Raw genomic sequence first — 12,224 nt, 5'->3', positions numbered from 1 at the left:
GTAAGACAACTGATGCATACAGCCTGCTACTGTCAAACAGCAAAACTTCAAGCTTGGATCCTGGCGCAATAAACCTCTACCAAGGACTTCCCATTCAGTGAGAAGTCCGAGTTTAAAAGTGAAAAAAGGATAGGTAAGGAAGGCAAGGATAAGATGAGAAAAATACCATGGTTTCCTACCAAATGCAGAAACTGCCTTTGGGTTTCCCTTTGTACCATTATTGCAGTGCCCTGAGTGCCAAAGTGTTGGAATAACTTAGGGACAGATATGACCAACACACCTTTCCCTAACATAATCACAGTGGGAAACATACCTCCCATGCTCCCCAGGAAGGGAATAAGCCCTGTCTTGTGGATCAGAGATTCCTATTGTACTCCCTTTGGATAAATCAAGGAGTCCAGGACCTGCTGGGTGCTTACGAGTTGCAGGCTCTCTACTATTGAGACTTAACTCGATTAAGGTGCACTAGCAGTTAAGGTCTGCTGTTACACTGTCATCCTAATGAATTAACTTCTGCTCATATATCCCTTTAAATTGGAATAATTGTGCATGCCTGACTTAGGTGCCCTGAAGAACCCCATGTGCTTGGGAAATGCTTGAAAACCGTTGGATAAAAGTCACTAGGAAAGAGGAGGGAGAAAGGGGAAAATCTTGTTACATTGTTGACTTATGGTCAACGTTGTCCTCGAAATGCTGTTTTGTCATCAATATTTCTTCATTAGGAATAATGATTTTTCCACATTTACTGCCAGCTGATTCAAAGCCATCCAAAAGCAGAATGTGTCATGAATCTCTAAAATGCATTTGCTGGTGAACTCTAAACAGAGATGATTAGAAAAATAACAGAGCGGAAATACTGGGTGTCTTGAGGCTGCCAGGGGGACTTTTAGCGAAATATTTTGTTCAATGTATTTACATATTTTAAAAATGTTCTTAGTATGCTTCTGTAAAGGCAATATGCTGAATTTCTTTAGTTCTTGCTTGCATAGTGAATCAGGGCTGCAGTGAGAACCAGGGAATACACTTAGTTGATCAAGGGAAATTGTGTAATTGATAGGCACCGAGGATATAACCTTGTGGTATATCCCCACAGTACGGTTAGGGGAGAAACAGTTTTTTCCATCATGTAGAAGTTTTTGAGATTTTCCCCCCACATTTCAGTAAATGCAGAACCTTCCTACTTTGATGCTTTTATCAGAAAAGTATCCCCTGTTGCTTCTCTATGTAGAATGCATGCATGCTTTGAATTCATGAATTTAAACCTTTTGTAGAGAGGTTTGCACATTTTCTCTCTGCTTTCTTTACTCTTAGTATCTCTAGTTATTGCCTGAATTGTCTCTGTTAGGCACTGGACGTCACATAGCAAGAGATGGTTGGTGCGCCCAGCGGCTTGGAATCTAAGTAGGTACGACAGACAAATTTTGCTGTAGCCTGAAAAAGCCTAATGCAGTCCTTGGATGTACGAACAGGAGCATCTCAGGCTAACTGGATGGAGTTACATTACCTCTGTATTTGGCTCCGGTGTGATTGCTGTTGGAATATTACGCCATAAACATTAGTATGGCATGTACCTATTCCACCATCCATCTTCAGCAGTGGATGTTTGTCAGATTGGCTTACATTCTTAATCTGACATTTAAAAGTGATTCGTCCCCGGTAAGGCTGGACACCCCGTACCTAATTCCTCATCTCCAGATCACACCCAGACTCTGGCCAAATCTTAAGACTTTTGCTGAGTAACAGCTCAGATTATGGCCTTTCCTGTTCATCTTCACAAATAAAACCTGCATCCAAGCTCCAGTTATCTTGAATCTCTGCAACATCCTTTTTGAAAAATGCAGTTTCTCCCTGTTCATGCTCAACTAGAATACAGCTGCAGAAATCACTCTCTAGCTTGTAACTTAGGCCAAATAATTTCTGCCTCTTGATCTCTCCTCTGGTTTCGTTTCTGCATTATATCAAACAGAAACTTCTTGTCTTTACTTGCATAGCTGGTGATGAGCTATTCCCACCCTTTTTTCCTGCAGTATTCTCCAGTGACATATCAACTCATCCTTCCTTTCTGCAGGTGTCTATGTTTAATCTTCAAGCACTTACATTCCCTTCTGTGCTGTCTTTGTCCTTTCCTTAGAAGCATCCCATTAAGCTTCCCTCAAACTTCCTCCAGATCCTCTTTCAAATTCTTCTTTAACCTTTTCCTTTGTTGGGCTCTGTACATACTCCTTGTCAATAGTAGAATATTTAGAGTGCTGAGACCAGTTTTCCTTGCAGACCAGTTTTGTCTGATTGTTTCTTTTTATTTATTTCCTACCTATACCCAGTTATTGCATGTATTAGCATGGTAGGCCCGTGCAGTTGGGCTCTTCTTTGAATTCTGCTTGTCAAATTCACAATTTGAATTTGTGTGAATACCCAGCACAATGGGGCTGTTCCACAGCCTGAGCAGCCAGGATCTGTGGTGGTGTAAGCAAAAATAATGTAATAGTAATAAACTAGCAAGAAGTTAGAACATGGCATTGCGTGCAATATGAGCTCCTCTCCTCATTTCCTCCTCTTCCTTCAGATCTGCGAAATTTCAAATTTTTTATACAACAGAAAAGAGTAAATGAGAAGGTTTCAGGATAAAGTATAGTAGCTGATGCTCCTTTCAGCTGAAGTGTTTCTCTATGATCCACTTAGTAATAATGGCATTTCCAGCAGTTTCAGCAGGGAAGCCTCTGTGGGCACCTCTGTTACGTCCCCCCAAGGTAACACCAACATGCGTCAGCCAGGCTAGACTGAAGGAAGGTCATGGGCAAGATTACGAGCCTCTTTCATGCAAAAATAGAGGACTCCAGTCTCCCAGGCTTGCTGCCAACACATCACCTTCTAGTTTTGCTGAAATGATCTTGAAAAAGGACCTAAAATGGGCTGGAGGGGCAAATGAAGAATGTTGAAATGACATAGTTTCATCTTCGTGCAGTTCAGTACTAATTTTGTCCTTTGTCTTTAAGCTGCCTTTTAAGTGCTGTTTGTCTCTGTGGGAAGCAAATGGGTCACGTTGTTCTATGTTTCTACTGTAATACGCTGCCTGCTATTTTTCCTCTTAGATTATTTGTGTAATCTTTTTTGTGCAATCTGTTTGTTCTTGAGTCTTGCAAGCTTTGCCTTTGCTACTTCTTTCCCAATAAGCAGTGCAACTTGTTCTGTATTCACTCATGGGTATTCTGCACACAACGGACTGGATTATTTCAACCAGTGTGAAAATATTAAAATGGGGAACATGTGTGGGCACTTAATTGTGGTGAGTCCAACCACAAATACCTTCGCCGTTGGTAATTGGCACACAGGAAAAGCAGACCTTTGTTTTGTTTTTATCAGACACAATGATAGCTACATTGTTTTTAGTGGGGTTTTTCTGGTTTTCTAAGGAAATGAGGCTTGTGCAATCGCAGTGCCTGGGTGCGTGTGCCTGTCTGCTTGTCAGTTCCTCCCTTAGCAGCAACGCTTGAAACTAATAGCCATTTTCAGCCATTTTCTACCAAATTTAAGCGAGGCACGGGAGTTGGAAGAAGTGTGCAGCTTTTACAGAAGTCTTGTGAGTTCCCAGATTGCACCAAGGTCTGCAGAAGGTGCAGTCTCTAATGGCCACATCACTGCAAGCCAGATCAGTTGCGCATTTGCCCACATGCCTTTACGTGGATCCAGCCACCTAACTGTAAGATCCCAAATTTGAATATTTTGGCTTACTTGCTTTTACCCTTCGGGCAAGTGAGTCAGTTGTGGGTGTTGCTAGGCACAGAGCTTGTGTTTTGATTCTCACTGGAGTGGCCATGTCTCATGAAAAACATGGTTTGCTCAAGGCCACAGTATTACAATTTGCATATAAACTCATGAAAAAGGAAGGTTTCCTTTTCTCATGTGTGAGAGTTTATAGGAGCATTTCTGTCTGCGTACATAATAGCAGAAGCTGGACTTCTCATAAATGTAGGCAGGTCAAGTCTGTCACTGCCTGAATGGGAATCTTCTGTGGAAAAACACAGAAAGAGGAAGGAAAGCCTAAGGAAATAGCAACTTCAAGGGAGAAGTTGGCCAGGATTTCTGTTGTGCTGCTCTCTGGTTCGTACCTGGCCACCAGCAGTGTAGTTGGGGAATGCCTCAGAGCCATGCAGGAACGTAGCCTCAGGGCACCTTTGGGAGGCAGAGATGTCTTTATGCCCTTTGCTCAAAGAGAGGACGGAGGTATAAAGGCAGCAAGTGATTTGCCGGAGATTACAAGAGTATATGTTTGAGTTAGGAAACAGACCCACACCTCCTGACACAAGAAGTACAGCCAGAAGTATAGTCTACGTATAGACAGCTTCTCCAGGAAATGTAGAGATGACTTGGTCAAAGTGGAAGATAAGTGTTGAAGTATACAAGAGGTGGCTAAATTATGAATGTGTGAAGAGGAGGAAGGGAAGAAAAGATTCCCACATGTTCTACTCAGATGTTAACAAAGAAAGCTGAGAAGTGTTTGCATAGACACTACATTATTCCGTGTCCAAATGCCTCATAAAAATAATACCGGATGATCACAGAATGGCACACCAGGGAAAATAAATTCTTCAGCGGAATATTCCCTCTGGAAAAACACTGTGTAAAGTAATACACTAATGGCTTTCAATTTCATGTTTTATATATAGAGATATTAACTGCTCCCCAGACGTCTCTTCATATTACAGCCCAGCTACATGAGCAGTTTGGAGAAGGCCCTGGAGCACACTCGGTTTTGTCCGCACACAGGACTGAGCAGTGCTTTCCTGTTGTACATGCAACTCCTGCGGTGTATACAGTAGGTTTCTTTTGCCTCCTTCCCAGAGCAGTACTGCTCCTGTGGTTCTCTCCAGCAGGGTTGTTTTTTTTTTTTTCCTCTTCTTGGTCCTCATGGTTTTTTTCCATTCTTCCCCCATGCTCTGTAGCCTCACCACCATGCTGAGAACCCTGCATTCCTTCTCTGCTCATAAAAAAGGAGTCCTCACAAGAAGCATTACAGTGAGGTGACTGAAGCACAACACTGTCAATCAAAACACTAATAATAAATGCTAAAGAAAGTTAAGTTTAAATACAACATTATTAATTGCTTTCTGGGGGTTTCCAAGCTTGTCTGGTTTTATCTGATGACTTCTTTCTCCACATTGCTCAGACTGGGAGCTGTTTGAGTCAGGAACTGTCTGTCCTGTATAATGCCAACTACGGTAATGCTGTTGTAGTAAATCAGAATGATCTGGGTTCTTTTCCAAGCCTTCCTAATATGTCTCAAATGTGTATATATATCATCCTGCCGCATCCTGAGGAAACCAAAAGTAGCTTACGTGCTTTGTTCCCTGGATGTAGTCTGTTGGGGTCTGGAATAGGCAAGAAAGAAGTTGTGAGTGCTGGGACATCGATGATGCACTGCACAAGGACAGCAGCCCTGCTGTTGGGATGACAAGACATGTCCAAGTACCTTTAGGGAGTTTTGTAGTATTTGCTTGAAAAGGCCAATAAACACAGACCATGGTATGAGAGAACATTGTATCGTTGATGGATTATTTATTATTAGGGACATATTATTTGTATATGCATTTATGAGTAATTCTATTTTGAGCTTAGTCTGCCTTCCTGCTTGCAACTCAACTCGCACATTCCTTCCCCTCCTTCTCACCCTCACTGACCACACTGCTCCACCCACAGAGCCTTGAAGGAGAAGTGCAAGGTCCCAAGACTGGGGATACCACAATTATTATCAAAATGGAGAATACCATTTTGCATGGGACAAAACCCCAGACTGTAGTTGCTCTGTTGCCTTCAATGGAGCTCTCCTGTGCAGGGTGGCTGAGGTTGTCCTAAATACCTTCCATGACTCTCTGCATCAATTATTTTCAACACTAATTGCTGGGTAAGGACACAAGACCTGCATGGGCTATCTCTGTCTTCTAGAACTCAAAGGAATGGCAAAGGTGTGCCTTCCACCCACCCTCTTCCATCATCTCTGCACCCCAATCTTCCCTAGGAAAATGTCTTTCCCATGATCTAAGAAACCTTTTTTCTCTGAAATCCTGCCTTCACTTTAAATCTATCTGCCACATAACCTTTTCAACAACACTCTGAACAAGGCAGCAAACCTTTTGTACGTGTGTGCAGATTTTTTGTGTGTTATATATGTGTGTGGCATTAGGGACCTTTTGCAAAAACAGACAGAGCTCTTAAGGCTTGTCTTTACTTAGAATCCTTACTAGCAGCTTCTGATACACCTTTCTTGAAGGATGGTAAGAATAAAGTATCCACACCTCAGTTTCTTGAGGAATCATTTCTGTGCTTTAAATAGACACAATATCTTAATCCATATTCATCTTCAGACAGAAAAAAAAAAAATAATTGGCTCCATTGAGGGAATTGGTTTAAGCTGTGCAAGGAAAAACTACTCTTTAAGTGGTAACAATTGCGCTGCCACCAGGCAGCTTTATGAGGCATCCTACCCCAAAATCCTTTCATGGGGAGGTAAAGCTTTAGGCACAGGCTTATCCCATCTAACTGAGGAGCTGGGGATGACTGTAGATGATAGCTGAATGGTTTGCATCTGGGGCTGAGGCTCTTTACAATGATCACTGACGAGCAGCAGCGGAACTGGTATCAGTGCAGTCTTGGGAGCCAGTTTCAAACCTCTCTAAGACCTTTTCATACGGGCCAGCACCAGAGTGCCTTCCAGCGGCCCTGGATCTTTGCCAGCCATGGCACAAACTGTTCTTCTGTTGACTGAGCTGCCTCCTTACCCACTGTGCAGCGCAGGTGTGTGGATGGTCCTTCTCTGCAGTTGAGACCAGGAGCTTGCTTTGACTCGTGTCCTTTCCCCTTGGTGACAGGCCGCTGTGCCCGCTGTGGGGAGAATGTTGTTGGGGAAGGCACCGGCTGCACAGCCATGGACCAGGTCTTCCACGTGGAGTGCTTCACCTGCATGATGTGCAACAACAAGCTGAGGGGACAGCCCTTCTACGCAGTGGAGAAGAAAGCCTATTGTGAGCCCTGCTATATTGTAAGTACCTGTTCTTGTTTGCACCCTGATTTTAATGCATAGATATTGAAAACATTGATTTTGTTCATTGCTGTACAGTTGGCTTATAGTGAAAACCTGACAATCCCATGGCAGCACTGAGGGCACCGGTTTTTCCATAGTCTTCAGAAGATCTCTGATCTTTTCAGGTTCCTAGGTGAATTTCATTCCCTGGTCTAACCTATCTCTGAAATGAAGTGGCCAAAGCGGGCGAAAGAGGTGCTTTTTGTGATTATTTCAGCTCTGTAAGGAGCAGACTATGCAGTGATTTTTAAGGGGTGGTGTTGCTCCCAGAAGCTTTCTGTGTTGAGACACCTGATACCAAAATGCTTACAAACTGCAGTGCCCGCTAAGATTAAGGAGGTGAGATGCAAGATGGCACTAAAACTTCTAAAATCAAGACCCTTGTATTGCTTGATGGAAGTCCTACTAAACTAAGGGGTTTTGGATTGGATATTTTCTGAAGCTTACTTTACCCTAAAATTTTCATTTCATGCCTCCAACAAGCTCTTAAAGCAAACAATTAGATGTTGCTCTGAGGAGCTGCACCTTTTAAGAGGCTCCCACAAGAGCTAGCTGGAACCAGTTGCAAATTAAAGAAACATCATCTTGCGTGCCTGAGGCCTTACCTTGGTGTGACCTTAATATACAGTATATAGGAATAATCCTTGTAATTCAGAATAAGAAAAGCACTGAAGTGTTGATAGCCCTTTCTCTAAACCTCCAAATCAGAGTTCTTTTTATGAAAACTGGACCCGAGACCCTTCCAGAATTGGATTTGCACTTTTGAAAGTAAAAATTGATGCTTTTGTTGACATTTCTGGCATTCCAGTAATAATTAAAGCAATAATAGGTGTTTCTGAAAATGCCACCAATATCCCGTTACTCCTTCTGTTTCTGCCAGAGCCTTTGCAGTGGGATTATTGCTGAAATATTTAATTTAAAAATGAGAGGATTATGTCTTATTTACAATGGTAGTGATATATGGGCCTTGTTAATTGGCTTTTAAAAACTAAATGATCTTTTGATGGAATATGTACCTTTTAAACCATTTCCATTTTTATTTGCACTAAAATGATTGCACCATAAAAAATTTAAGGTTAATTTCATGGCAAGTTTGACCATGTGCAAAAGCACTGCACACTTTAGGAAGGTGCCTTCATAATATGATTGGAGCAACTTTACGTTACTGGAATTAAGCATTTCATTGACTTCAGGCTGGAGTTGACTTCATCTGCTTGCAGACTGATATTTTCTTTTCCTCTTTTTTTTTTAAATCAAGCACGCATTCTTCACCACTCGTCTGCTTTAGTTTGGGAAAACATCTGCATTAGCCACTGTAGTAATGGTTTAAAATTATTTAATCCCATTACTTATACACTTCATTAGCCTGAGTGAATTGTTGGCAAGGGTTCAGTAAACTTCCTACATTGGGAGATAAAAGGATAAAAAAGGAAAGGGAGAAGGATTCTGCTCTTCATTTTCTTTCAAATTTATCTTCTATCTATTTAAGGGATAAAGGAATTATAATTGCCTGGTTTCATCTGCATTTGTACATTCTGTGATATGGCTTTGCAGCTCTGAGTACAGACGAAAGAGTAAACGATTAATAGCTTTCTTTTATATAACCAGAAGGGGCCTTTAAATGTTTATCCACGTAGTCCACAAAAACCTGGTTATGGACTTATCCAAAACATGTCTGGATCCATCTGCTGCTGCACGTGCAGGGGAAAGGATGGCAATGTTGATGGGGCTATGTATGTGTAGCTGGACAGCTGGTACCGTGAGTAGGAAATAGAAAGCTGAAATCTGGCAGTCTGATGCAGCAAAGAAAAAAAAAAATACCCAAGCACACATTAAACTCTTAAATGTGGAAGAAATAAGTGTTGGAATCCTAACTCTCAGTACTCTTCGGAAAGCTCAGGAGTCTGCTGTTCCGAAAGCCAGATCTACAAGGGATCTAGGCACCTGCCATGCTATTGGCTTTAGGCCTGAGGAATTTGTGTCGTAGAGCATATGTCTCATTGATTTTTCAGTGAAATGAGGTCTGCATTGGCTTCAGTGGAATGATGAGTGCCTGTAAGTACACCGAGGGCCTGAGCTAGGCTTCGAGTTGTTCTTGCAAATGGATTGGGAGCCCTTAAATTGCTGAGGCACAGTCTGAATGCTTGTGCCTTTAGATGTGTGATGCGGTCATACTGAAGTCAATGAGAGTTAATGACCTGCTTAAAATCTAGCCTGTACTTAAGAATTTTGCTGAATTGTGGCCTCTGACTTTTTTTTTCTTTTCTGGAACTTGCCAAAGTCCCTTTATCAGAAAATAACTTGGACGCTTGGAGTCCTAGTGCTGTAGGAAATCAATGTGACTGAAGAACCCAAACTCGGATTCCTGTGGACCTGAATTCCCATGAATGGTGGAGCCTTCGTGGCTAGCCCAAGATTGCACAGCTAATCCATGTTTGTGGCCAGCTGAAAAAACAGGATTCTCAGCTGCTATAAGTCTGAATAATTCAATGAAGCTTGTTTACTCATCTACCTAATTCATACTGATTTCTAGCACACATCCCCTTTTCCCCACATCCAAACCTCTTGACCCATTATGCAAGCCATTAGGCCAAGCTGCTTCATTTCTGTAAAGAACACAAACTATAATATTTGCCTGGTCATGATATATAAATTAATGGATTCTTTGATTTTATTTTTTAAGTCGTTCCCTTGTGTGATTTGTGGCCTTATGCGCATAAAAACTATATGCAAAAATAAAAATACATGTTTTTCAACAGTTAGAATTGGCTAATCTTCTCAGTTTATTATGTGGCTCTTCTTAGTTGTGGTGGAGTGAAGCCATAATTAAGATTACTGTGAAGAGCTGCATTTAATTACTGGTTAGTCAATACCAAGCCTAAATAGCCTGAAGAAGGGTTGGGATTTTTTTGTTTTTCTTTCTGGTTTTATTTATCAGTGACCCAGTTAAGCTGAATTTCCCTAAAAGTCTGAATTAACATCTAAGGAGATCAATCACCTGTTTAAAAAAAAAATGGTTTTCCTAATGGGAATCTGAGTACCAGAGTTAATTTCTATCAGAGTTAATTTCTTTCACACAAAAATCCCTGCATCCAAAAGCCAGTCACTATCATTTCCTGTTACATCTTACGAATGCAGTGAGTTCTGTTGCCAATGTGTTTGCTGGTTTTGCTCTGCATCCAAGGATTCTTTCATTATTGATGTGATTTCTAAAAGAGTATCAGTCTTCTCCATTAAGACACTTCTGCTGAACTAAAAGCAACTGTAAAAAATAAAGTGTTAATAGGAGACAGATGTCTTCTAGTCATTACGACAGTCAAGTAACATCCGAAATGTCATGATAGGGTTTCCAGTGTAACCAGCGTACTGTTGTATGCGTGATAAATGCTGTGTCTGCAGTATGTTATCGGTATACTTTTCCCCTCCCTTACAGGGCAAATTACTGACAAAAAACATTTGGTGTGCTGCCTTTAAGTAGCTGAAGAGATCTTAGTGCTGGACTCAGTGCAGAGAAAAGGTTAAGAGTAATATCAGTGGAACTGTTGTTATAAAAGATTGAAGAGCAAGATTTTAGAGCAGTGCCAGCTGTCTGCTTTCCAAATACTGTATTATCATAAGGACTGAACACAAGGTTAACCAGACACACCGGTCTGGCAAGAGCGATGCTGCTGTTTTTGTGAATGGGATGTTCTTTGATGTCCAGATGACTTTCTCCAGGATGTGGAAATTTTCCTCCATTCTTTATCACCTTTCCTTGCAGGCCGGTGGTTGGCAGTTGGAGATAAACTCGCTGAGAGGTGCTGAGCACCTGCAGTTAGCACAGAAAGCGAAAAGATCTTGCAGATGCTCCTGGCCTCTGAGGGTTTCTTCTTTTCCTGTCCAAGTCAATGTGACCCACTGCTGGGCCTTGAGGGAAGGACCATGGTGCGGTGGGGAAAGGGATGAGAAAGCAGAAATAACAAACTAAGCAAAGCAGAAATAGCCAGGGTCAGATGAAAAAGAGTTCAGAGAAGTGGTGGGCTAAAAAGGATGAGCAATCGAAGGAGAGGAAAGAAACTGTCTTGTGTCTGTCTGTCTAGGTAGTGGGGTAAGATGGTGGGTGCAGTGCCCTATGGAGACCCAGGGCCTGAGGTTTCCTCTCTCTGCTGCACACTGAGATACTGAGGACATGAACTTAAACCCTACCGCAAAGATCACTTACAAGGATTTTGCAGGGTGAGGTTCATCTTTCTATAGTACTAAAGCTGTAGAAGTGCTTGAAGGGGAAAGAATTGTGCACAGAAGTCATGCCCTGATTGCTGCCATTCCCTAGCTTTGAACTCGGGATCATAGTGCTTTTTTCTCCCAGTGATTTGTGTTTGTGGGGGAAAAAAAAAACCCACCCGTATCTTCAATGTTTCTTTCTCTTACCAGCTTCTAACTTCCTGCCTAGCAGGGGTTGTAGTTCAGTAGAAGACAGTTAAGACCAGGATGCAAGAGAAAAACTGATGCTTTAGAAAATGGTACGACTAGGGCCACTGGTGCCACAGGGCATCCTGGGAAAGCTTAGACTTGCTAATCGTTCTGAAATGTTGGTGTCACCAGATATTTTAGCGAGCACAAATTGAGTTAAGGCTGCTATCAGCTTCAGTGTGACTGCTATTGTAAACCTCACCCTGAGCACACACGAGCGTGGTTATTTGAAAACTGAAAGAGCAGCTACCTCCAGCATGTACGGTTTAAAGTGTAAGGTTGATCCCTGCAGCAAAATTACATCTATTTTTAAAAATAATTCTGCAATTTGTAAGCAGAGATTACAGCACTAATTTAGCAACCATGTAACAATTTAAATTGGACCAGAAAAGAGAAACTGTAATTTAAAGATATTCTTTTTTATGATACAAGTTTTCTTCTTTTTAAAGTAAAAAGCCCTTTATTCTTGTTTTTGTCAAGCAACGTATTGAATTTGAGAGTAATTTATGGAAAGTGCTGCCAGCATGGTATTGCGAGTGCTCCACAATTTGAATTTAAACTGCTCAATGGGATCATTAAGACTATTATGCCTGCTTTCCAAAGAGTTTGAATTCAAAATGACAACTGGAACAAAAATATAAAATAAACTAAAGAGAAGTCACGCACTCTTTACGTGGTGGAATTTTTCTGCCCTCGA

At 41.6% G+C, this 12,224-nt stretch overlaps 1 protein-coding gene across 1 annotated transcript in view; it reads left to right on the top strand.

Moving 5' to 3' along the window:
• The window catches only part of LPP (LIM domain containing preferred translocation partner in lipoma), a 355,264-nt gene that overhangs the window by 287,001 nt on the left and 56,039 nt on the right, over positions 1-12,224 (top strand). The window contains 1 exon segment of the mRNA XM_055816821.1: positions 6,864-7,033. Coding sequence (XP_055672796.1) covers positions 6,864-7,033 — 170 coding nt within the window.

Source organism: Falco peregrinus, chromosome 12 (genome assembly GCF_023634155.1).
Source record: "Falco peregrinus isolate bFalPer1 chromosome 12, bFalPer1.pri, whole genome shotgun sequence".
Taxonomy (NCBI): domain Eukaryota; kingdom Metazoa; phylum Chordata; class Aves; order Falconiformes; family Falconidae; genus Falco; species Falco peregrinus.
The sequence above is the reverse complement of the archived record's forward strand: the minus strand, read 5'-3'. Positions and strand labels throughout refer to the sequence as shown.